Source organism: Cyclopterus lumpus, chromosome 9 (genome assembly GCF_009769545.1).
Source record: "Cyclopterus lumpus isolate fCycLum1 chromosome 9, fCycLum1.pri, whole genome shotgun sequence".
NCBI classification, from domain to species: Eukaryota; Metazoa; Chordata; class Actinopteri; order Perciformes; family Cyclopteridae; genus Cyclopterus; species Cyclopterus lumpus.
This window is the reverse complement of record NC_046974.1, coordinates 11,380,228-11,408,184: the sequence shown is the minus strand read 5'-3', so window position 1 is coordinate 11,408,184 and position 27,957 is coordinate 11,380,228. Positions and strand designations below refer to the sequence as shown.

The 27,957-nt window shown below is 41.8% G+C and overlaps 1 protein-coding gene across 2 annotated transcripts in view; it reads left to right on the top strand.

Annotated features, from left to right (window-relative positions):
* The first annotated feature begins 8,147 nt into the window (after positions 1 to 8,147).
* Positions 8,148 to 27,957, top strand: part of lmx1bb (LIM homeobox transcription factor 1, beta b) — a 42,892-nt gene continuing 23,082 nt past the window's right edge. For both annotated transcript variants that reach the window (XM_034541939.1, XM_034541938.1), the window contains exons 1-2: positions 8,148 to 8,286; positions 8,810 to 8,996. In XM_034541939.1, coding sequence (XP_034397830.1) covers positions 8,148 to 8,286; positions 8,810 to 8,996 — 326 coding nt within the window. The remainder of the gene's footprint in view (positions 8,287 to 8,809; positions 8,997 to 27,957) is intronic.

Sequence of the window (27,957 nt, the reverse complement as noted above, 5' to 3'; positions counted from 1 at the left end):
TGTACATTCTGCTTAAAGGAGAGGAGTTTAGAGAAAATGTAGAGGAATAGTTCAGATTGCCTCTCTAGTGCTCACGATTATGATGATTATCAAATTTCTTTGGGTTTAATTTGTAGCTTTCTCAGGGCCAAACTGCAGAGCCGATGGTTAGCACATTGTGAACTGAGCAGCACATGCGGCCAGTGATGGGTTTTTAGTGCTCTCTGCCTAATGTTCAGGACAGATTAAACAAGGTTTGCCTGTGACAGATGCTGTCTAGATCTTCACTACCAGATCCACCCAGCTGCAAAACATCTGGCTGGATTTCTACCTTTTTCTCTGAAGTGCAGCCCATTAATGACACACCCACAATCATACGTGTCCATACTCTCGCATTCACGACACAGAAATCACATCCAGCGTGTTTATTGAGATAAAGACAAAAGAATCACACGTATGCAGATGTTTGGTTATAAGTATTTGTTTTATTGCTGCATATTTTTTATTTATTTTGTATTTATCATTTTTTTTCTTCTTTTTTCTGTTCATGCATATACAAGTCCGATTCTCCACCCATTTGTTTGCCATGAAAACAGAGCAATTCCAGCTCTGTATCACAGCCAGAATGTATAGATGTATTTAGAATATCTTTCACTACTTCAGCCGCAAAGTCTGCCAGCACATGCCATTTATTCAGCAGACACAGAATGTATGCATTCCACATGAGGAGCGGGTCGCGAAGGCCTACGCTTGTTGTTAATGGCACACATCCTAAAATCATGCTCCTGGCCTCTTGCAGCCTCCACTTTCTTTTGTGTCCGAGGAAACATTATTTTTTCGGAGACAAATCCACTGACCAACATGATCATCTGATGAAAGCCGCTGCGAATCTGAGCTGAGGCACTTTTGCTAATAATGAAAACAGTCGTGTAACAACAAATGCCACGTACCCCGCTGTGACACGACGGTCAAATATCAGTTGCTTGTATATACAAAAGCCAGCGTTTTTTTTCCCATGTTTTTGAAAGCCTTTTCTCAAAGGGGGCAAACTATTGCTTGGTTTCCGTGTCGCTGTTCCACTCGGCACCTCTGTGAGGAATATTGAATGGTCCTTGTTGGGGAAATATTTCAAATTGTTTAGGCTCTCGTCTAGAGTTAGAGAAAGTCCCTAATACATGTGGGTGTGTGACATTTGGAGACCAAGGTTTAATTTAGTTTAAAATTCCCATGCAGTAAGTTGTTCCTCATGTGTCTGGACAGCTTACGCTCACATGCAGACTGGTTTGGCCATCGCCTGTGCGTGAAGTGAAACAGAAGGGAGCGGGAGATCCACATCACAGAATAAACAGATTGTGTTATTGCAGGGTTTCATAATATATCATCTGTTGCCATCTGCGATCCATCTTTGAGCAACTTTTTGTAAAAGTTTTGAAGATAATCCTTTTGGAAAAAGAAAATATTCATTTGATTTTAACAGACCATTTAAATTTTGTTTTTTATTATTATTGCATGGCACAATTCGGAAAAGACCTCATTTTATTAGCATTTTAGTACTCATGACTTAACCACAATAAAATGTGGCGGGAAGAATAATAACTTGAGTTAATGTAATTTACTGCAAATCATAGCTAATCAATTATGAAAGATGTAAAATATGGGATTTTTCTTCTTTTTAAAAAAAATGAAAATGTAAAAAAAAAAAACATGGGCGACAACACTTAATAATTTAATTTCAAGTATTTAGCAAATATATAAAAATATATATTTTTCATTTATGTTTATCCTGTAATAATTTCTATTTTTTTTAAAGTACATGATTTTCCAAAGATGGTGTCATTACAGATGCACTGAACCAACAGTGAGAGGTTATTGCTGTAAAATTATACTGAATGTGATTAAACCATGTTTTCATCTACAAACTTCTCAGAAAGAATATATATATATATATATATATATATATATATATATATATATTTATAAGTTGATGCTATATTTGTAATGTATACTCTGTGTATTTTCTCCCTGAACCAATGAAGTGCAGTGCAACTAGAATCACAAGAGTAATACAGGTAAGGATGGTTGACAAACACATAAACAGTATAACAAACAAAACTGACATACAATGATGACAACATACATTGAAAACATTTCAAAGTAATATATATATATATATAAAATATCATACATTAGGGTAAAGTATCATATTGTTGCTCATTCAGAAAATTGCAATTAATGGGTTTGAAAATAAATATATTTGCATTATTCATTTATTACAGATCTTTTTTTTTTGTGAAACAATGTTGTATGACTTATATCTTTGCATTTCCAAGTCAGTGCCAGAAATACCAGTAATTGTGTTTATATTCTTATCAAAAAGCTTTACAAAGGAAATACATTGGAAAACGTATCTATGAAAACATATATGCTCTGAAAGTATTTTTTTTTCATTTTACTAAAGTAAAGTAAACTTAAGTAAAGTAAACACAAAACTATTGTGTACTTCATTTGCAACTTTAACAAACAATAATAGCATGCAATTTTGATTTGAAAGAATAGACTAATGTTAAGTGCGTTTAATTCCTTTACTTACATCCTGTAGTGCTCCATTCTCTACCCCTTTAACATTGTTTCCGGTATTTCTTCAGTTGGGGTATTTTAAAGTTATAATGTGTTGCTGTGGAGCAGCAGCGTAGGTTGTACTGCCTGATTCTGTCCAGCAGGGGGCGATATTGTTATTCAGATAGAGGGTTTCGGGTGTTTCGGGTAATATCAGCAATGAGAAGTAATATATGTTAAGACTGAGTCAGGGGACCAGATGCATAAATCTGACTGCATCCTGGATCACTGTCATCAGGTGACACCACAGTCTGGTCTGTAGCTCAGAATGATGATTTGTAGTAGGGATCTTTACCAAAATGGCAAGAAATGTAAATACGTTGAACAAAATGCCTTGCAGCCATTCTCTAGATTTTAATTAAATGGTTATGCTTATTATTCTATTGTCTTATTTATTGGATTAAACGTGCAAAATCACTTGCATTTTCTTTATGTCAAAATCATTGCTCCGAAATACATGTAAATATATTGAACACAGAGTAGATGGAGGACTTTAAACAGTAATGTTTACATCTAATACTTGGATATTGTTTAGGTATTCCCTTTAATATAATGGTCCATATGCACACATAATTCAATGAAATCAAGATAGTGTAATCAAATAATGATTGTTATGATTTCAAATATAAATCTATCTTATCTATTTATTTTTTTGTCAAACTTTTTCAAACTTGCATAGTGATCTAATCAGTTGCGTTACAAGTCCAAGCATTTGTTTTTACGTGCATTTTTATTTCTATCATCTGTAGTCTATATGTGGCTATATTATCAGATCTTATATTAATTAAATTACAGCTCAGTTTTGCTCCGTGCCTCAACAACCTGAATGCAGGTAAACAATTCTCAGTCTCACTGTTCAAACTTGTAGGTAAACGTGCTGTCACACAGGGCGCTGGCAGGCCATCTGTCAAGAACTCAATACATTTTTCAGTGAGAAAAAAAAAAAAGAGTTGAATCCAATAAATCATAAGGTAAACAAATCTAGCCATGGGTTGACAGTGCTGTATTATACTTTGGCTAAATCCTGGGGGAGTTGAGATTATCCTGTAGTGTCTTTTTTTTTTTTTTTTTTTTGCCATGTGCATGGTTCAGGCGAATAGAAGCAGAGATATGTGTCTGAGTGGGGGAAACGGGGATATGATGGAGACTGTCTCTCATATGTGTGCATCTTTGAATGTAAGCTAAATTAAATAAATAATGCTGATAAGAAATATTAAGAAACATGTACAAAATCGGATAGACTCCATTTGTGATTTGAATTAAAAATCCAAAGCAGTTGTTTTCTGCTACTTCAGTATTCAGGGGCCCCGAGGCCTGAGGGCCCTGCATCTCATCCCCTCTGTGTTATTACAGCAGCAGCGCCGCCTGTTTGCCTTCTGTGTGAAATCACTGGAACAACATTCACTTTTTAAAGCAGGAAGGCAACTTAAAAACAAATGCGGAAACCCCTCAAAATCTAGCAAGAAAAAGAAACCGATTCTTTGCAAATTGCCGATATGCAAACCTTCAGTGCGCGTTACAGCTGATCCACGACCGGTCAGCGGCTCCGTTGAAAACATTCTCACAGACGCTGTCATGATTTCGCTCACGCGTCCACATATATATATATATATATATATATATATATATATATATATATATATATATATATATATATATATATATATATATATATATATATATATATATATATATGTGCGTGTGTGTGTGTGTGTGCGTGTGTGTGTGCGTGTGTGTGTGTGTGTGTGCGTGCGGGCTAAACGAAGAATGACCAACACCGTTCACCCCGGTGCCCGAGCTGCCTTGCGCCTGAGTAACGGCGCTGCTGCTGCTGCTGCTGCTGCTGCTGCTGGTGGTTGGATGCTCAAGTGCAACTCCGCAAACAAATTATAAAGAAAGCCGCCTTTTCTTTTTTCTTTTTTTCTTTCATTTGAGCTTAGAAACACTCATTAAAAGATCAAAGTGAGTTAACTATCAAAGTCTTCTAGCCATGCAATTTAGGGAGCCATTATGTCTTTGCTTTGCTGAGTTTTTTTCCTTTGAGGATTTCAACTGTTCTTCCCATTTCCACTCAGGTATTTTATTTTAAAAATGATTATCTTCGCGGGCATAATTGATATGCTCTCAATACAGTTAAAGTAACAACAACAAAACAATAATGACAGTCCACATATTACTGTTACATATTCTTATTACAGTCCACATATTCATGTTTTAATATGTTATGGCTTGACGTTGATGATTGTTGTTTTGTGTGATTTTTGCAATCCACTGATTGCAGCCCGCGGGCGCGTTTGAGGCCCGACTCAGTGTGGGATGTGTGAGTTATTCTCTGGCTCGGAAAATGAATCCTGCGTGGCGTATACACAGCGTGATGTTAATGTAATTAAAGTAGACAATGGTCGATATGTTTGTACATATATTTTAATTTGATTGATGCGTTTGTTTGGATTAGATTGAAATGTAACGAAGTCATGACATAATGTGCTGTGTTTAATGTATTGAGTGTCAGTTTTGTATCATTCTGGTAATTATTGATCTTTTCAGACCATTTCTAAAAAAACGTTATTTTAAATAGGCGTAACACTGATTGGTTTGGTTGTCTGAGCGCACTTTTACACACACTTTATGTCTCTTCTGTTGTAAACACATCTGACAATGTTGCAGGCAAAACTGTTCGTTTTTCGCAATTCTTAACTCAACCATTTAAATATAATATTTTATTTTATTATCCCAGAAATAATTTGCTCTTCTTCTTCATTCAACGCTAATTTCTTTTCATATTCAGAGTCATTGCACTCACCGTGAAAACTAATCGGAATCACAGCAGCCTGCAGGAATGTGCGCTATACTCTAAATGGTGCATTATAATGGTCTCTTACCTTTTCGATGGATGCAACAGTTCTGGATACTTTAAAGTAAATTGCTTACCTTAAGGAGGCCATTGCTTTCTGTACTGCACACCTGCTGCAACGTTTTTTTTTTTTCTTCCTGCCTTATAACTGCAGGAGAGGGAGGGCTGGTCATGTTGAGGCTCATTAAAACACCGCCGGCTAAAAGTTGGCGGATTGATTTATTGAATGAATGTTTGATGTCCTCATACACACAAGTGACCTGGCCGATAGGCTAACTGCTGATGGGACGCGGGGGGAGGGAGAGGAGGTTGTACACGTGATATATTAGCCTATATGTTTTTTAAAATGTATTGATTATATTGTATAGTGCTCAGCTCGTAATGCTTCTTAGTGGTACGATAATCCAAGAGTGTGTGAGGCGGAGGTAATTGACCCCATGCTGATAGAAGTGCTGCAAATAGAAGAAAACACAAAAAACAGCTAAGCCAGCCAGGGATGGATGACTTCATCACTGGCAGGTACGGACTCATTCTGATTACTACACGTGTCCTTTTAATGAACGATATAGAAGCAGTATTTATATTATATTTATTTGACCTTTAAATATTTATGTATTAGAATTAGAGTTCGAAAACCGTGGCACTATAGGTGAAAATACTTCTATGTCTGTTCTGTGTTTGTCTCTTTTCGATCCCGTCCGCTGTTCTCTCAGTGAACGGCAGAGGGCAACGCCAACAGCCTGCTCTGTGTTTCTAAACTGGGCTACAGGTCACCGCCTTGATGCGCCACAAAGGACATCAAACGCACCAGCGAGGCCTTTGGAGGTAACGTGCACACAAATGTGGACGTGTTTCCTTCCTTTTGATTCCTTTCAATCTAATAAGTCATTGGAAATATATGACACATTTCTTTTCTCAAGATTCTCTCAATGTATTATAATAAATAGTATTATCACCGTGGCTGTTGTGTCAGTCATACTCCCCTAATGTCTTCATTGTGTATAATTCAGCAGCAGGTCGTTTTTTTTTTTTATTCAGATAAAAATAAAGGTTAGCATGAGCTTTTCTATAGAGCAACACTGCTTTATAATACGTGTCCTATATACGTGTGTCCCATGTGTACGGTGTGCAGTGCGTCTCTGCGGCTATAGCTTATTTAAAGACGGATAACAATGAGCCTCTCGTGCAGCGTGACATGAGGAGCAGCGCACAATCCCTTTAGCAGCCCTGTAATTTCAGACAGGCCTCAATGCAACATCATCCAGCACCTCTGCAAACGCCTTGATAACACCTTAAATATATGTACTGGTCTCTCAATAATTATTATATATCATTTTAAAATAACGCTCATTTAGTCTTTTGGGGATTTTCAGATTGGGTTTGACATGAGGGCTCATTCCCATAAAATATAATTATAGCTGCTGTGTTCTTGTAAAAAATAATTACAGGACAGACCTTACTACTACTACTACTCCTAATAATAATAATAATAATAATAATAATACAGATTATTATTAATAAGGATGATAATATTGGTGCTTCTCTCTAACCCAGAGATGGATAGCCATGGTTGCTGCTGTTGGACACACCGCTGTTATCACCACTGATCGCCAGGTGCATCAGCTGAAAGGGGACAGCAGTTTCAACTGGAAACAATACACAAAGGAGCAAAGGAGGCATGTGATGCTGATCACTATTGTTCACATACTGACGGAAATATAAATACAAATACATGACGAATTAAATGTGTATTCTCTCACTTCAATATTTATTTAGTTAATGTCTGCCAAATGATAGCATCACATTACATAATGCATTGTTTTCTCAGTAATACCGAGACATAATACGCTTAGCGATTTAATTATATTGTATTATTAACTGTTGTTATTATTATGATTAGTAGTAGTAATAGTAATCGTCTATACGGTTATGGTTATTATTATTATTGTTGTAATTCTGGCATTGCATTGTTGCTTCCGCTCTGTAAATGTCCAGTTTTCTGTGCTCTTCCTCCATGTGTGTGTTGTTATTGGACTGTGTGCAGCGCACTGTACTCTTCTCCAATAGCATCCCAATGGCAGTGAATGGAGGAATGAAAAAAAAGTGTAGCCATGCATGCAGGAGTGGGAGGATCCACTCGCTTCAATCTGGATCTCAGACCTTTGCAGCGACAGGGGCACAACCAACCAACCGTCTCTGCTACTTCCAAAGAGTTACTGCCGGGACATCTACATACATACACCCTCCTATTTTTGGATTTGTTGTCAAGTTGCGCTGTTTCCCTTTTTTCAACCTCTAACAACACTGCGATTCCGTGCAGAAAACCCCCAGCTCCCTCCCGTCGGCTCGAGGACGAGAAGATCAAGCTCCCTCCGTTCTGAACAGGTGACTGCTGAGAGACTTTGTCCACGTTTATTGTCTCCGCGCGCGTCTCCTGACACACCGAGGATCCGTGGAGCCGGTGGACACTTCACCTTTTTCACTGTTGCGAGCATCACAGTCGAGCTGCTTTTTCTTTTGTGTGTGTGTGTGTGTGTGCATTTGATCTCAGCTCATTATTTAGACTTTCCACCTCCGAGCTGCAGGCTGCGTGTCAAGCGGAACTCGAGCGGCTTCAACAGGTTTCTGCCTCGTCCTCGCGCTGCCTCCAGACAGCGGTGTGTGCCGGGACTCTCGTGTCCACGTTGACCGTGTTCTTATGGATATTGCAACAGGTCTGGTGTCGCTGGAGCGCCTCTCCGCGAGAGACCAGTCCGAGACGTGCATCATGCTGGACGGCATTAAAATTGAAGACCATCCCCTGCGATCGGGACACGCAACGCTCGGAGTCCTGCTCGGTGAGTCTTCCTCCTCCTCCTCTTCTTCTTCTTCTTTTTCTTCTTTTTCTTCTTTTTCTTCTTTTTCTTCTTCCCTGTAAACCTCCGCAAAGCGCTGTGAAGTATGCACAGGTCAAACACAACACTGGTGTTCCAGTCCGGATGCCATGAGCCTGCTCTGCTGTTTTGCTTACGATCACCAGAAGTTTGTTTCTATGCATATGAAGGGATTATTTAAAAAAAAAGAAGAAAATATACAGATAATAATGAACAATGTAGTTTTATTTTCATGTAATTGTGAAGTCGTGTGAAAGGTGTGTGTGAGTGTGTGTGAGAGAGTGATGTAATCTGCATGGCTTTATTGGAGGAAAAAAAAATATAATTACATCCTTTTTTTAAACATGCTTTTTTTTGTTGTTGTAGTATTGGATTAAAAACGCGCACGTCATTGCTTGCTTCAGTCTGTCACGCGTTCGCGTTGCAGCTCTTGACTCTGGCCTTCTCTCCTTTCTCACGGGCCCCAACTCCTCTGCGGTTGTTCCAGGGACCGACTGTCACCATCCGTCCGCGTGTGAAGGGTGCCAGCGTCCCATCTCCGACCGCTTCTTGATGAGAGTCAACGACTCCTCGTGGCACGAGGAGTGTTTGCAATGCACCGTGTGTCAACAGCCCCTCACCACCAGCTGCTACTTCAGAGAAAGGAAACTTTACTGCAAACACGACTACCAACAGTAAGCACACGTCTCCCTTCTTCCTTTTCGGCGTTTCTGCACATTGCTTTTTTTTTTTTTAAAAGAAGAGGAAAACAGCACCCCTCCCAAAAAAAGCCACCGTGGAGGCTTTGGTTGGCAAGGAGGCCTCATGTGTAAAATACAGTGTGAGGTTCTATTTGAATTGTAATAGATTTAAGAAATATATCCGTCAACATGAATATGTATTCAACTGTTGGCATCGCTGGCTCTGCGGGAGTTAAAACGACTTGCAGCAGCATACAAAAAAAATCAACAAGAACAAGTGGAATTAAATCTGAGCTTTTATATATTTTATTTTTTTACCTCGCCCAAACATTGTGAATAATAAGTGAGATATGGAAAGGTCTGTGTGAGTGCTCTCACTGGCTGGTGGACGCTCGGCATCAGCGGCCATATATTGTTGTCATATGCTTGCATGGCTTTTCTCGTTGTCACGGTGGCTCTCGGAGGTTCCACATTTGTGTCTGCGGAACGAGCGCGTTTCTAACAGAACGATGTGATCCAGCACAGGCCGCAGAGCCCGAGAGCCCGAGAGCCCGAGAGCCCGAGAGCGTGCCGGTGTCGGCTTTTTATTCCGCTCTCTGTCAGGTATTTCCTGGTTGCGTCATGTGGCATTTCCACATCAGCCGCTTCAGATTCTTTAACAATATGTCGAACATAATTTCTGTAAGATTCTTTATTGAGTCTGAGTCCACCACGCACTTGAGATTTATTTTCCGATCCGCCCAAATTCACATTTTCTGTCCAAATGCCTCGATTTGCCTGGAATATTATATTTTCACATTTTGTTTTATTTATTCCACGTTACGGATCGATCGATTTTTAAATTAAATTGTATGATATTTTCATTTGATTTCAGGCCATTTAATCTGTATTGAATAGGAAGTGTTTTTGCATGAGACATGAGACAATGTAACGGCGGAGTAAAAAACAACCTGCGCTTCTTGTGTCAGTAACTGCAAGATAAATGTCATAATGTCGTTTCTGTGAGTAGTAAGTACATAATTACACGTTTCAGAATTTGCGGACGGTGTGACTCGAGTTTACACAAAAACACGCACACCATTTTAAACCATTAATAATTTCACCGTTTAAAAAAATATATATATATCGAACTCATTTGTGGTTTAAATGCCGGATTTTGATTAAAATAGCAGAGTAATGTGATTAAATCCAGCTTGTTAATTTGATAATTTGTTCTGTCAAATTCACAGCAACACAATAAATAGCAAACACAATTATTAATATTACAGCCACTAAAATAATAATTCCAATAATTATAGATACATTGAAATAATTTAGGAATTGCCCCCTCTTTTGCTTTATAGGTGATTAAAATACATTTTTAAATGTTATATTGGGCCTGTGACAGGAATTAGCATGGCAGCCATTAGCCATGGAGTAGGATAAATTAGTAAATTGAATTAGAAAATAAACACATAAAGTCAGCATCAATGGCAGATTTAGTGACACAAATATTGTGGTTATAAGTAACAGAAGTAACAACAATGCTGAGGGTGGCTGTTCGGCCTGTGAGGACCCCGGGGTGCCCTGTGTTTCTCATTGCATGAGCGCTTTTCATGCTTGTCACTACATTTTCAGCTTTTTGTGTCCGGCCTTTTTAACAATTCTACTTCGATTACCAGGACATTATGGCTCTCTGCTAGATACCTTGCAAGCAACAAAGAGTTACATCTATTGCCATGCGTGCCATTCATCCAGCTTTGTGACAGCAGTGTAGTCGCCTGATAACAATGGAAAATTCATAGCAGTAACTATGGGATACCAGACCAGAGCCCCGGCGTCACGGCTCAGAGGTGGCTGCAAGCTGAGACTGTCCGGCAGGGAGAAGGATCTCTTTCTCATGCCTGTTATACATCGCTTTCCACTTGTAGTTTTTGTTTGGTGTGTGTAAAGAGAAGAAGACAGACATAAACATACAGAGACGGATCTCTTTTGCTTCCAAATAATACTCTTTCCTGGCATTTAGTTTGCGGTGTGCCTTTTGAGGCTCCATATTTGGTGTGCAGCTGACCATTTCCCCCTTTCTCTGCGACACTCTGAAAACTGTGAGCTTGTGTGGCAAGTCCGCTCAGCCCAGCCAAACACAGCAACCTGCTGGGCAACGTCCTGCTCTCACATCACATCTTTTTAATTCTTCACCCTTCTTTCTCGCACTTATTTTTTTGGTTGTTAATTTTTACCCTTCTCGGTTTAAATGCTAGCTGGAGGGTCCCTCATCACAAAGACACAATTATCCCTTTTTTGTTTATTCTATTTGCATTGACGGGATACTTAAAGATGTAATTGGCACCTTTTTGACTTTTATGACACCCATTTAAGATGCATTTGTCAGCCCACAAACTGCTTTGGGCTGTGTAGAGAGCTCCTTGCCTTACAGAGGACTTCGTGCCTAATTACATTCCTACAGCAACTGATTCATGCCCCGTAATCAGCTCTCACTAGCTATAATAAATCAAGGAATTGGCAAGCAGTCTTTTTTTGCACCTTTGGAACAGGTTTAAGTGCAGACAGGGGAAAACAATTGTGTACTGTGTTATTAAAACTCCCACCAACACAGTTCAACACATCTTACTCCATATAGTGCAATTATATAGTAACAAGATTGGATTATATTGGCCTCTTTTTATGCCAAGCAGCTGCCCTGTATTTATCGTCCCTGTCTTCATACACAATTTGTGAATAAGGAATATTTTTGATGTCTTTAAGATTCAGGGTCCGAAACAATGTACAGTTTGTCTGCATGGCATATTTTCCAGAGGGGAAAATAGAATTCAATATATCTCAGAGGTGGAGAAACACAGCAATGTAGCATTCTGCCTTTTGCAAGAATATTTTATAAAAAAAAGTTTGATAGAACTGAGGGCAAATGGGGAGAGCTGTCAGTTGGACGGGAGCCATCGCCGCAGAGGAGGAACAAGCTTGAACGAGACGGGCGGTATGTACAAGGTAGAGTGGGATTACACCACCCCGAGAGAGTTTGTTGTGCCCTGGTGTTTGGAGGTCAATTATACATCATTAGGAAGAGGGAGATCTTTCCCCCAGGGAGACCTCTCCTCTAACCAAGCAGATGCTTTGAAAGGAGCCATGTAATAAGGCCTATCACTTGACCAAAGTGTTGGACAACACCCCTGTAATGGACTGCCTTGTTAGAAACGGCCATGGGCTCCATCTATAAAACATAACATTAACTAAACTGTATTTCACGCCGTGCTGTGTCTGCTTTTGGTTCCTGCTGATGTTTAAACTTAGCATTTCACTCCGTAAACTTTCACTTTCTTGCAAACGGTTATTTCAGCATGCAGATTTTTTTGCCCCCAAATATTCAAATTCACGTGCTGTAAGCAGAATTAAATTCAGGTCACGGTAGTATGAGTAGTAGAAAAACACAGCGGTGATGAAGCCATAAAAGCCGAGCTCCCAGAACCTGTCTCACTTCCCATGTATGCTGGACGATCCCCCGGTGTGCTGAGAGGTGCTTTTTAGAAATGTTTGGAGTGCCCTCCTGTGAAATTGTTGTTTTTTAATTAGCTGTGCTTGGGACTCTGCAGCAGTGTGTGCCGGATAGATGCTGACGGCCGGGTTTCTGTGTTACCTCACCGAGTGTGTGTGTTTTACTCACTCTAGGGCAATCCCGCGTGGCCTGGCACTTTGTGAACACTCATACGCACACCACAAAAAAAAAAGAAACGCAAAAAAAACTAGGATGTACTCTCTGTGTTGTCAACCCAGCTGGGTAGTTTTGCAGTTAATTAAAGACTGTCCTCCGTTCTTCTAAAGTATTTCAGAAGCAGCTCTGATCGCTGGGTGTACGTTTCTTTGTGCAAAACATTTTCAGTTTTCAGCTATACATTCTGTTGTTTTTTTATTCTCCATAAAAAGAATAAAAATGTGTCTTTAGCCACTTCTCTTGGGTATATAAAAGAAGGACCTCTACAGAGAGACACATCTAATGTTAGAAACACTAAGCCAGATAATATTGCTTCAGCTTGCTGGGGTTTTTAGTCCTCGGCAAGGAGCTAGCTGATGCTGGCCCCGTTCCTCTGTAAGGAAGTATTGGGTTTTATGTCAACATGGCTCGGCCTGTCCCAGCAGCATACTAGGATGCATCATCTGTCATCTCATGGTTTGCTAACTGTCCCCCCCTCCCCAGCATATCTAGACCCATTAAAGGACCTGTTGGAGTGCTATTTATTTGCATCACAAGCTACAACTTGGGTTCTGTTTTTTATTTTTATTTTTATTTTTTTGTATATTTTTTTGTCCTTTCCGGTTCCCACAAATAGCTCTTTGGTGATAAATATTTGATTTAAACGTATCGTTTTACATGAACCCTTGTCTATATGGATAATGCTGTTGTACATTTTACACCAGTTACATACATGAAAGCTTCAATAGCCTTTTGTTTATATTCACTTCTGAAGTACAAGTATTATGTTATGGAATCTGATGATTTCATGAAGGTTTCTATTATAAAGGCATTTCTGTGTTTTTAGTATAAATGAGTGTGAGCAGTATGAGTGTGTGTGTGTGTGTGTGGGGGGGAGCTACAAGTATACTAGTGTGTATGACTGTTTATGTAGCAGCCGCTGGAACACAAAGCACTTTGCAGGATGCTCTGGGAAGCCACAGAGGTTCAGCCACGGTAATGCCCATCACCACTTTAGAGGCCAGACTGGTGGCGAGGGATGTGGAAAGAGGTCTCTGTGGCTTTGTGTGGGGGAGTTGTAGTGCAGGGGAGGAGAAGGATCTGCAGAGGGATCTGCCTGGTGTGCTCACATTACACTGGATGATAGCAGAGGGGTGCAGAGGAACTCAAGCATGCAATTTGTTGGTAGCCACAATTTAACCTCATCTCCTAAAGCCGGCTGTTAGGCAGCCAGTGGGACATGTCAGTCAATCGGGAATGCTAATCAGTGACGGTGGACAGAAAGCCCTCGGCTCGGCAATGCAGCGATTTTCATTACTGGCTCCAAGTCCACAGGCCTCCAGGTTTATTTTCACAGCATGACAACTCTTCATAACGAAAAGGAAAGCAACCACAAACCATTAAATGCAATTTACAAATTAGATTTTGGCTAAATCTATGAAATACTGTAATGGCTTTCTTAAAGTAGCCAGCAGAGAAATACACACACGCAGCAAACGTTTTCAATTTCAATTTGCCAGATTACATGTTTAAATCAGAAGAATGAGCATTTCTTTACTGACCGGATTTTTGCTGCGCCGAAATTATTCATTTCAAATATAATTTACGATGTGTGTGAGAAAGTGTACCATTTGCAGAATTATTTCCGCTCGTTTCTCGTGTTTTTAAACGACATTTCTTATTTTTGGGGGTCTCATTCTGCTTCTCCAGTTTGGAAATAGCCCACACTTGTTTCTTCCAGGCAGCCTGGTCGAACGTGCATGAGAAATTGAGACATGGCCTCTGCTGCTGGCTCGCAGTATCGCTGCTGGCCTCAACTATGTATATGTGATCCCACTCTGGAATGTTTTTCCAACACGTAGGCTTTTCACAGATGCACTAGAGAGGACTGGCATCATAGTGGCAAGTGCTGCATTCAGACTGTTGTGTGCCCAAGGCTTACTCTCACACTCGCGTCACACATTCTAGCTCTACATGGGAATGGGCAGAGGTGTGTGTGTGTGTGTGTGCGCGTGTGTGTGTGTTTGTGTGTGTGTGTGTGCTTCCTCTCTCTGCTCCTTTCTTTCTTTGTCTCTAAGCTCTCTCCTCTGCCTCACATTCACTGTCTGTATTTTAAAGATTGAGTTCAGCACCTCATCTTAGTTGCTACATGTAATGTCTAAATTTCAGCACTATAGTTTTTTGTACAGATACACATTTATTTGTCTATTTCTTCTACCTCTTTTAATCTTCATCAAATGAGATTAGCCCCCAAATACCGGTATTCCTGCCCAAAGTGACTGACAGAGATTTGCACTTTTATCATTAAGTGTGACACTAAGCTGCTCGGCGCTTTGTCTTGAATGGAGGGTCTGACGGAAACGGGGGCTCCTAATCCTTTTATTTGTGTCAGACCCAGAAATAGGGAAGAATGGGCCCGGGGTGGGATGGGGCCGCAGAATGCCACGGCCCTTCAGACCCGGCCTCCACAGCCAAGTGAGCATGAGACTCATCCTATGTGGTCTATGCACTCGAGCGGACGCATACACACTCATGCGCACACAGGCACACATTTGTGCATCTACAGTATGTTGAAATGTGTGCTCAAGCAAATGCACACAATCATGGATACACCGTCTTGTGTACAAACACATATGTTCACCCCACTTGTGCGTCCAATCACAGATGCAACGCACACATGCACAGTCATTTTGTGAGTGTGTACCTGCTCACAGCAGAGCATGTGACTGTCTGTGAGTGCATGGATTGCAATAGCAGGAGGTTCAGTCTAGGATGAGATTAATAAAGTTTGCCGGTTCCCTGGTCGAGGTCCAACGCTAGGCTTTTGTCTGCGGCTCACATCGGGTTGTGGGGCTTCAGCTCCTTTTGTGTGTGCACTCTTGTGGTAATCCATCTCCAGCGGGAGTCCCCTGGGGCACTTTATTTACTCATTCAACTGTTTGGAAGTCTGTTAGACTGCAGATCAGATGCAGTGAAACCAATGTGATTACTTTAACCAGCACTTGCAGATTCCTGCCCAGCATCTCCTCTCACCCTGAGCTGGCGTGCCCTGCAGGTGGGAGGGAAGGTCCACACCGGCTCATCCCGTTCTGCCTGTCCTGTTTACCAGCCTGGTTCGAGGGCTTATGAAAATTCTGCATTAGTTATTGAACTTCCTGTGCCTACACACTGTAGAGCTGACTTGAGTCCTTTATTATCCTCGTGTATTTGAGTTTATTATTTCTCTCCCTTGCATCTGAAAACGTGTAAGCTCCAAAACTGGTGGCTGACTGAAATGTGTCTCTTTCGCAGCAGATCATAATTCAGCACCATAGCAAGTGTGGTGTCACAGTGTAAAAACTAACATCTATGTTTTATTGCAAACAATGAGATGGATTTGGTTATCCATCCATCAACATAAATTCGGAGCTATGTATTTGGGACTAACCCCCGTGTTAAACCGTTGCAGGCTGTCAGGCTTTCTGAATTTACTCTCCGCCTCTTCCCCCTGGCGTGGCTGGGGAATATGGTTGAAATCAGCTGCCAGGGCCGGCATCTACAGTGAGAGCTCCCTAAACTCGCTATTTAGAACCAACCGCTGATTCGTGATGGCTGTCTTGGCAGGAAAAATAACCCTGTATGAAAACAGTGCAGATTGGGTTTCTATGCATCTGACTCACTCTCCTCCTCTCTGACCGCCCCCCCACGGCAAGCCAGCGTGATTTGTGCATGAGGTCGCTTGACCCATGGAAGCTTCAAAAAGCAGCGAGGGGAAATATTTGGATGATCCTGATGGGGGAGTGTAGACGTGGGAGGGAGGCAGAGATGATGGGGGCTTGGTAAGAGCAGGGCTAAGCGATGTAAGGCAAGGCAGATGTGGAGTCTCTGCAGTGCAGCCGTGATGACAGGGAAGTGTGCGCAGAGAAGATGACTGTCCATCTTGGACTCTTATCCAGACACCCACCACTAGTGTCCCTAAGGACAGCTGGAACACAGACGCCATGTTCTGCACAAAACGGTGGCTAACAGTCGAGGAAACGGTGCACAAGGGGGTTTGGAAGGAAATGCAATGGAAGAAGCACGTTATCATCAGGTATCATCAGGTATCATTCATGCCCTGATACTGATCATCTGTGCCCCCCCCCCCCCCCCCCCCCCCCCGATCCCTTCTCCTCTCCCTTTACCTTTCCTCTGCCGGTTGGATATTAATGTTTCCCAGAAAGCTGCTACAATACACCTTCTCTTGAAATTCCATGAATCATGAACGCTGCAAAATGATCTGGTGTCTATGAAAGCGATGGATATGGGGATAAAACATAACCATTTTTCCAAAGAATTTTGTGCATATGCGATTCCGTAGTGCTCTCAAGATGGAAATTTCTATTCAGTTGCCTTGATAAGAAAATGTGTTGCTTGCATTTGAAGGCTGAGTTGTTAGCTCCATTCATCTAAATGTTCTCCTCTAGCTGATAGTATTGTTTAATTCAAGCTCACGGTCCTCATAGCACATTATTTATGCACAGAATCTGCCTCTGGGGCCAGTTCACTGGAAACCCCATTCAACAGGAATAGCTGTAGTAGACTGAGGCTTGGTGCAAACCCACAGTCAGCAGTTAAAAAAGCAAAGCTTCGGTCTGAGGCAGCTCCAATCAGTCTTTGGCCTCTATGCTTGTCGCTGCCTCCTCCTGAGAGTGGGTGGGTTGGCTGACCCCTCGGGTGTCTGTCTGCCTTAAACGTTGGCCCTGCAGGCCCAGCCTCACAGGGGAGCGCCAGCCCCAGGCCGGAGTTGTGCTCTGAAAACCGGAGCTCCAACGTTGTGTTGTGATCCCAGCTGGAGAGACAGCTCTGGCTCTGAACGGAGCCCTCTCGCAGCGTGCAGCCGGGGTCACCAGTGGCCTCTCAACCTTCATCACTCCACTGCGCTTTTTTGCACAACACCGACTAGGTCTACATTATTTATTGACCCAAAGTCTTTGGTTCTTCTAAGACTCTGTCTAGCAACAATATTCAATCAATTACATCTGTAGAATGGGAGGTTAAAGCTACGCAAAATGTTAGATCTGCCGATGCAATTTTCAAGATGAATGTTTCGCATGACTTGTACTGTCAGCAATAGCACTCTGTCAGTGAAATGCAATGTCATCTGTTATGTCTATGGTCTCACTTTAAAACTGTAATCTGTAAAGTAACCATAAAATCTGGTTTTCGGAAAAATGCCACTTTTGGGGGACTGTGGTGTGAATGTGTCTTCAAGTTTGTGTTTTTGCGGCTTCTCAATCCAGCATGTTTATCAGATGGTCTCCTGTAGGTTCCAGCTTCACTTTGCATTCAATCGTGTTTTTTTGCATTCCTGTGTGAACGTGCTTGCATGTGTGCAGCCATATGTGTGTGTAGTGTGCCCTCTTGCGTGTGTGTGTGTGTGTGTGTGTGTGTAGCGGGTCTGTCACTCGGCCAATCGTTGGACATGCTGTTGGCAGGCGACACAGTCCTGTGGATTCTCCTCTTGTACGTGCTGCTCTGGAGGCAGAAAGCGGTGCGTGCCACCCAAACCACCAGCCAACCCCCCCCCCCTCCTTTCTATCATCAGCAGACCGGCCTTCTCCCTGCTCTCCATGCTCTCCTTTTCTGGGGCCCCAGAGCCTGGGCTGTGGCCTGTGGATGAGTGCTACATCCTGGCTGTCAGCACAGGGGTTAGCTGGGGATTGGCCTGTGGTGGAAGTGCAGTATCAGGCCCTGTCCTGTCAGCTCCTCGTCCCACTTCCTCCCGCCCTCAGTGCAGGCTGCAGTCAGTGGCACAAACATACGCCGAGCTGTGACTGACTCAGATCTCTGGCTTGAAAAATGACAGGATCTCCCTCAGAAAAAGGCATATTCATACCATGCCAATGAAAAAGTGGCTGTTTAAAACTCTTAAGTGCTTGGGTGTTGTGTTTTTAAACAGACCGCGAAAGCTTTGACATATGGTTTAACTATTTCACCCAGTATTTAATTTCAGGTACTTTTACCAGTTGCTCTCTGACTTCTGTGGAAGGACCGCTCACCCATGTGTGTCTTTGCATACAGTTACAGATACCTGGCAACCACTTATTTACTGGAAAGACCAATTCCCATTTATCGGATTAATAAATGTTTAAAAATTGTTACTCAAGATATTCTATAAACCTTGTGGGTAATATATGTTCTGCCAAGATTGATATGTTGTGCATATACACGGAGCCTTACCTTTTACTCTGTGTACGGATCACATTATCTATAGACACATTATCTTACACACGTACATACATGCTTACACACACATGGACACACATCTGTACTGCACATGGTCGCAGACAGGCCTACACATGTCTGAGGATTTGCGACTATAATCAGATTAATTGGTCCATCTCTCCTTGGAAACATCACACATACGCATAAAGGCCTCTGGTAGCTTTCAGCTGGATGCTGCTTACACTAACCAGAGGCACGGCAGCAGGCGCAAGGTCGGCAGGGGTCGCAGCACGCTCTCTGGCATCAGCATCTCTTCATGGCTTATATGTTAGAAAAATTATTACAGCACTTACAGCCTCGTTCTGTCTGGCCGAGAAGGAATTTCTATCTGTTCCTCTTGAGGCTTCCGGCTTATTTAAGCTGCACTTTCTTTTAGCTAAATTTGACAGAGAACCCCCCGCCCCCCACAACATAAACATGAAAGCTGGTGTTGCTTGGCAGAAGCCTCGGCCTCTTCAAAGACAGTAGCCTTTGCAATGAATATTATAAGTACATTGACCGTAATCCTTATTAACATTCTCCAAGCTGCATGCAGGTTCAGCGCCTCAGTGCGCAGTTTATGTTTTTCTTATTGCCCACAAGTATGTCTATGTTAGGGACTATCTACACACATGCTGCCATTCATGATTGTATTATAGGTTTTAGCCTCACCACATCTCATACATAGAAAAGGACTAATTATTTATGTCTCTTTTTCAAATTGTGTATCTCTAGTTATCCACATATACTTCTATTTGCATGTATTTTAGTAAATATTGAGTGTTAAGGGCAACTAAAGAGTCATCATTCCTGTCAGCAGGCAGTGATTCACAACCAGGGGTGCTAGTGCCAAGGGGGTATTAAGCAGTTGCCAGTGGGTGCATGTAAATATATTGCAGAAGTTCAAGTCATTTGGGAAAATAGAAAGAACTGTACAATAAATACTGCTAAAACTGATAACCACATTAAGAGTAGGCCCTATGTGAAAACTAGTAACAGAGTAGCAGAGCAAAAAGTAATAAAATAATTGTTACATTTGTTTGCTGAAAGTTATTGAAATATCAAAATCTAACAAGGATGCACCGAGATCGGAAATCGGGCCAATACTGACTCAATGCTGGATCAGGTATTGGTGACATTGATGCCTATTTATTCAAGTCAGTTCTTTTATATACTAGATAGATTATATTCTGGAATTGTAGTTCCAGATATGTTGTGTTGCTGCATTCAAAAGATGTACACTTCCTGTTCATTTTAGAAGTTGCTAGTGTGCAACTTACTATTTTAATAATAAATAACAATACAGCAATTTATATTTATGTGTCAATTTATTATATTTTGTTTAAAAAGTTGTGAAAGCTAACGTTTAAGTCTCGCCAGCTGTTGCCTTACACATAAAAAGAATGATCCTACGCCACACAATGAGGTGTATATCTTATTCATTAAAAACTAGTATTGGATCTGTACGCGGTATCAGACGATAAGCCCAGGTATTAGTAAAAGCGTGGACTGGTGCATCCTTAAAAGGTATAGGTTGTAAAAGATGAACAAATGTATGTTTAGTGTATGTGTAATGTTCAGCGAAAAGTAGTAGATGAGCGGTTGAAATAGTAAGCTAAAAGTAATTGAAGTTGAAAAAGGAATAAATGGCCGCAATAACTAAAAGTAGTAAATAAATGGCAGAAATGTCCAGTCAAATTTTTAACAACCACTGATCATCATTAATAGTTGAATAATATCCCTTTTTAAAATCAATGTCACTGAAAGGGGTACTAGAGTTTTATCTGACAGGGCTGTGGATCCACTGATTTCGATGGTAGAAATATGATATTTATACACAAGCACCAACTTCCTCCCAAGAATAATGGCTGTAGGAATTCAGTGGCATTTATTTTATCCATCTCCAAATAGCAGTGGGATGTAGTTTACCAAATCAGAAAAATTCCGATAGTGTTAAGCTGTCCATCACAAAAAGAACCTTCTCTGGCTTCCTTGTGATTGTTCTCAGTCTGTTCGCTGCTCTGGCTCAAGTAAACCCTGCGCTGCTGGAACTTCAGACCAGCAAAACAACCCCTAAAAACACATTTAGCAAATAGTCTTGTGCTCAGCTCTGCTTTTTTTCACACATTCTGGCTCTAATAAGCTCTGACACGCCCTAAACAACCAACCTCTCAAAGAGTACATCTAGTGTGGAGCGGCGGTTTGGTGTCCAGGGGAAGCCTGTGGTTCTGGAGCCAGAGAAGGAGTCGTGCCCTGCCGTCCCACAGAGATGACAGGAAGATAAGAAAGAGAAGTGGCCTCTCTGCACAAAAACATCCCACCAGGAACTAACCTAAACCTGGGGGAGAAATGGAGGGCTTCAGGACTCTAGTCAAAATCTATCTTTACTGGAAGAAAATACACAGAAAAAAAACCCAGTTTCTTCATCAAAGGGAGGATTCCTTGATTAATGTTGACTAGAAACATTAGTCATTTAGTAGCCATCAGAATCCAGTGTAAGATGTTCTTGTGGTATCCCTAATATCCACATTAAGTTTATACTACAACAGCATGTCACAACTTTGGCTTTGTGACATGGCTTAACCAATAGTCACATAAATAAATGAAGGGTGTGGGGTGTGTGTGTGTGTGGGGGGCAAAGTATCAGCTGCAGACTCTTGGCAGACATAGCCCCTGCAGTTATAACTCAGAATACCGCTTATACTTTGCAAAATTTGAGAAGGCGAAGTGAAAAGGTAGCCATTTCTCCTAGATGATGCGTAATGAGGGACCCGTAGGGAAGGAGAAACAGCGAGCGGTTTGTGGAAGCGGCACTAACACAGGGATCAGCAGCATTAGATTTACACCCCCAGCTCTTAAACAGTTTTCTTTTGCTCAATGGTTCCTCTTTTACAGATATTTCAAGGAAGTAATAAACTGCACTGACAAGCGTTCGAGTGGCTTTGAAACATCCCTCATGGGCAACAGAGGTCCATCACTTCTATCACAGTATCGGTGTCTGTTTCTCTCATTTTGGCCTTGACTGGATATTATGATCAGCTTGTTGTTGCTTAAATTGAAGAAATGTTGCGTAACTCACTATAATACATCAAGTGTTACAAGTCAGTTCAACATTTATCTCGTGGTGTTGTTGCCGTATAGTTAAGGCCTACAGACTGTTACCCCTGATGGTTCAGTTCTTTTGAAGCTGTCGGCATGGTCGAGAATGAGGCCCTGCACAGTGTAAGATGTCATACTCCCACTGTGCTAACCAACATGTTCAGTGGCCTTGATGTGCCCATAACATTTAATGGTACTTTGCTAATGGAAACTCTTACTTTGCCTAGCAATCACATTGTGTTCCCTTCTCTCTGTCTAAATCTATTTACCATCATTATTTGTTTGTGCCTTTGATATACTGAAGAATGGCTAAGAGCAAAGAATGGAAAAAATATGCATTATCTGCTAATTATTAAGATTACGGGTGGGATAAATAAACCAGAACGAAAGGGAACATTTGTCTTGAGTAAAGCATGGTTCTCTGCGTTCTGCTGCCCACAGCATGGGTCTTTGTAGTCTCGCTGGAACAGCAGAAACATCACAGAGAGTCCCTTTGGATGTAGAGCCGGCACCAGGGTTGGCCAAGTACTCTAAGTAGGACGAGGAGGAGGAGAGGGCTAGGTCATGCCATGGCACGTACGTCTCTGTGTGGGACGAGGAAACATCTCGACCTCGCACAGGTTCAAGAAGAAACAGTCTGCTTCTGATTAGTCACTCTGATTCACAGGGATAAACAATTCCTGTGGTCTCCTGCTCAAAGTAACATCACTGGCAGTGTTCGCGGGTGGTTTGTGTGTTTCGTATATGTATGCTTAGACATGCCAGGTTTGAGTGTGTGCTTTGGTGCATTTCAATAATTCACAACATTAGATCAAAAATAATCAGTGCCTTACCAAAAAAGATTCATCTGGTTGGATTTGGTCATCGGTTACATTTGTACATTCTTGAAATGGAGTAATGTTATGTTCCTTGGTCGGCATGACATCAGAGTTGTAGTTTGCCGTCCAAAACACAAGAGTTTGTGGTGATTTTATAATTGGGGTGAGATAGTCACATGTTTCAATAGCAGAATAGATAAAAGACGTGCATGATATATCTTTATGCCAATCTGCAGCCCACAACCATGACTAGAGGGTGATGGAGGAGTTTTAAAACATTTCACTCGGAGAGTCTGTTGTCTTCTTGTGTCCTTGCTAGTAACTGGCCTAGTTTTATCTGTTCCTGCACTTCCGCGCAGATGCCTGGCATCGAGCCTCGGGGTGATAAAAATGTCTGCAGAAGGTAAGTGTTTATGGTGAAGATCCATAAGGTTAGCAGGATCAAAGCTCTGTTGAAAGGACATTAAGCAACGAAACAGGAATAATAAACAAAACAGCCAGTTAGTCATACAATCAGATTTATGACATCACAAAACCATGTCAGGGAGAGAGAGGCAGGTTTCTGTCGGGCTGTTCTTTATGGCTTTGCAGTCCAAAAAACAAGCCAGTTGAGTAAAAAGAACAATAGCAGCGAGGAAGGTTGGGAGGCGTTTTGAGATTTCAAGCCGTAAATATACAGTATACTGATTTGTTTTGTGCACTTTATATCGCCCTTTCTCACTGATTGGATGAAATCGTATTTGACTTTTTTTTATTTTTTTTATTCTCAATGAATTGCTGGGGTCTATTTTACGAGGGAAAGTATTTTAGCGTGAGACAAGAGCCTTCATGTACGGCTCAGGTCGGCTTCTCTCTGGTGCTCGTCAACCGGGAATGGCTGATTGAGTTGACGGTTTTAGCTGCGTAGGTTCACGAATGCCCCCTGATTCACCCATGCATGATTACAGAGGGGCAAGCTAAAGAATCCATTTGACTTTTTAGACCTGAGGGAAGGTAAACTAAATGTTTTTATTTTTTATTATGTGTTCACGTTCAAGTCAGGCTTCAGGAGTTTGGCTGCTTTATGAGCACTTGCCAAAGTGGTAAGACTTTTTTTTGTGTGTGTGGTGTGTGTGTGTGTGTGTGGTGTGTAGCCTGTAGGAGACCTGTGGGAGTGGTGTACCACCCGGGCCCGTCCTGTCCAGTCATTTGCTTGAGGCTACAGCTTTAAGTGGGAATTATTACTAGGGAGATAAGTATGGAGATAAGGCGGTCCTGGCCTACAGAGATGTATGAGGTGTCTGGGCACCGTGAGAGGTGCACCTGACCTGGAAATGAATGGTGTGAAGGTACAAGTGCAGCACATGCACCTCCTTTTTCATCCGGCGCTGTCTTGTAAGCGCAATGACCAGATCTTGACAGAGATTTTTGTGGGATTATAAGATTTCTTTCTGGTGTTTAGGTTAAAACATCACTCCAGCTATAAGGGATGAAGTGTGTTGAACTGTATGCTTTACTCATTAAATATCCAAAGTATGTGTGTGTTGATATTTTATTTGGACCCTTGACTTGAAACAGCTAATACTGTCCAAGTAATATCTCAAAATATTATAAAAGTATTGAGGTATTATATGTTCATGAAAAGTAATAACGAAATATTAATCTCGGGTCAAAAAATTATAGTATCCCAAAAAAGTCTGGTTTCAATACCTTCAGCAAAAAATAAAAAATACATAAACCTCCCTTGCCTAATGTGTTTGGTACAGTTCCTAAAATGTATATTACATCACTTTATAAAAGTAAAATCTAAACATTTAGTATGTTCAACTACAGCTGATTATGGAGTCTAAACACTTTATTTTCTTTCACAATAATTATGAACAAATGCACAATGAAGGAATAGGACTTTTTCTTCCTGTTTTTCCAGAAGAGAAAAGTGATTAGGTTGTAGTTTGACTAAGGTGTGTGGGTGAAGCATTCATTTTGCTTGGTATGTTAATTCACAGCCCCGGGGCCTGTAACAGCCGTCATTCTTTGAAGTGTCTCTTCTCCCGTCAGGTGAACTTGTGGCCCCGTAGCATGTTTATATATTAGACAATACCATGGATGAGATGACAAAGTTGACATGTAACAGGCTGTCAACGTTGAGGGCAGAGCCAAAACGCCAACAAAGTTCAGCTTTATATAAGATGACACTTACATGCCAGAGGAGTTTGCTCATTTGATGGCTGCCAAAAACTAAAAAGAAGCCAGACCAGATAATTATGATCTTACAGACAGTGAAAGCGAGGCAAAGTACTTAGAGGATCGTTTTCTATTTACCTAGCTATCATTATATTTTTTGACTTACAAATCCAAATCCATTTGATTCATTTAAATGAAAAATTCATTTAAAAAAAAAAAACTTGTTGTGTATCTGTGTCTGTGTTGCACGTTTTGGGCTGGTTAGCTAACTGTTACATTTCTTCTTATCTGCCAATATTGCTTTTTTTTGTTGCTTTTTTTTCCCACCAAAACTCTACTAAGAATCTTTGTCAGGCAGCCAATTAATGTCAAAAAAGGTCACCCGCTGTTATGATTTGAAGCGAGTACTGGTGGTTTGACCCACCGCACAAAGAGTTATAGGTGGCCGGTCAGCTTGTCAGTCAGGTTGGGTGGTTTTTTAATCATTTCATCTTTGCTGGGGGGCTCTCCTGAGACCCCTGCAACGTTTAGCAGTCTGCAGCTCAGGACCCCGGGGCTCGTCTAAGCTCTGCCTGTATCCGTGCTGCCATTATTAGCTCTGCTCTCCAGAGCACGCCGCTCATCTCTCCCCTGAGAGGGCGGCTGAGAAATGAAGCGAGCTGGCTGGGCGAGGCAGTGGAGGCTCAATAGCCCGACATGGAACAGTAATTACTCCATTGATATTCCTCACACAATAACACTGTCATCTCTCATTTGCATAACCTCGGCTCTGCTCGCCACAGCAGATGAATGCATATGATCTTGTCGGGAGGCTGCAGGAGTTTAGATGGCGTGTGAGTGGAGGGATTTTTCCCCTCCTTCTAGGTGCCAGTGTTGTTTCAAACATGCAGGATAAACTGTTTAATTGTAATTAAGTTGGCAGAGTGAAAGATGAATCCAGTGTTTCTACTGTTCTGTAGAGCTCTCTGGCTCAGCTGTCTTTGTGGTATTAGAACATAAACACAAAATGGAGAGCGCAGGCTGTGGTGGATCGGGTTTGTAACATTGTGTGTGCACGCGTGAGTCTGCCTGAGAGAATGAGATGTGTTGAGGGGGTGGGGTGTCAGCGGATGTCATAGGGCCCTGTCTCAGTCCTTGGTTAATGGCCATTGGTCATAGGCTGTCTCCGCTTTATTTCTTTTGCTCTCCTGCTCTATCCTTCCAGGTCTCCCACTGGAGCAGCGCCCTCAGGCAACCGCATCATTTATTGCTGTCAGGGAGTCACAGGGGAGAGGAGGGGGATGAGAAGAGAGGGGGAGAGGGGTGGTGCAAGGAGGAGGAGAGACAGGGAGAAGATGTGCTGCAGAGAGAAGCCAATGGAGGCGATGGGGAGAGGCAGGCACGCTAGACTGTCAAATCTCAGCCGTTGAATATTTAATGGAGCCTGGAGTGTTTATTTAGTTAGCCTGTCGATTTTTACCGCTCTGTCAATAGCGGCTCCGTGTAGCCTGCTGATGATCTTTAGTGTCTCTTCCCCCAGGAGAGGCCAGGCACTAATGCAATTATGGATTTTCCTGCACCGCAATGTGTTTGATATTTTTACTGATCTAATTTGCAATCTGGTAGTTTATTGTTTGGCATTTTAGTGGCGCTCAAGTGGCGAGGCAAATTTGATTTCCCCTCATAATTCTTATAACTTCATTAATGCTGTTAGCACATTGGCACAGATCTTAAATAAAGCTAGAGAATCATCGCATGGATGAATGCATTCCTCATTTTATTGTCTCCTTGCCCATTCTTTTTCTTTTTACTGATTCTGGTTCTAATTAAAAATCATCCTAGTGGTGTGCTGTCATTTGTGAAATATGAAATCATAATCTAATTTGAATGGCTCCCTTCATAGAGGCATGCATATTCAACCATACGCCCATATCTGTTGTGGGCAGGATGAACCGAATAAAAACAACTTTCTTTCAGTGGCATTCAGTATCCTCGGAGACAAATGAGCGTATTAGCAGCAGAGCAACAAACGTAACGGAGGCAAAGTAATGCGGGCGATTGTCTCGGAGAGAGACAGTGTGGCTCCACGTGTTCCTGTACAGCCGTAGGATTTCTAGCCCTATGACGGATGTGTTAGTTAGAGGGGCAGCATTAGCCGTAATGCTGTTAGCATGTAGCCGTGTGAGTGATGTGCTAGTTAGATGCCCAGCAGTAGAGCTAATGGTGTTAGCGTGTTGAGCCTTCAGAGGGATGCAATCGGTTAGGCTGTGATGGATGAGTGTCGTGCCGCAGAGGCCTGCAAGCCTCCTCATTCGCCAAGCTGTCAGCTTCTTAAGTGGACGTGCACAATTAGTACTGAAATCAGAGACCGCTTAATCTGATGGTAGGCTTTACATCCAGTAGGAAAAATGGCTCATCTAGCCGGTGGTGAGTGAATGATGGCCGCTTAAAGAAGCAATGTGAGAGAGAAGGCGCTGATACATATCTTTCTCATTCAGTGTTCCAGCAAATCTACAGTCAGTAGTACATGACGCTGAAACCTGTCTTGGTTGAGAAAGCATTGATAGAGGAGAGCTTTATTTCAAGAGCTTTATCCCACAACGTTTCAGATTAAAATTAAATTATCTTTGAAGGATCAAGTGATCTGTCGTCACGCCAGTTCTCTGCTGCTGAAAGACTGAATGACAGAAAGTTGCCGATTTGTGTCATAGAAAGCAGAACTCACCTGCTGGTTCAGGGCATGAAGGACGGGAACACTCAAACACCTGCGAGCACGGCACATATTCTCGCATCATTGAGTTTCCAAAATAAACAGAGCACATGTCAAAGGCGGAGGTAGTAAAGCGCTGCCTCTATGATCTACTAAAGGTCAACAAACCTGTTTTCATTTGGCCCGGTGCTGTGCACATACCTGTCATTACTCTCCAGGTTACCGGCTTGAGTGACCTGTTGCTGTATGACAGCAACCAAACAAATTACATGATTG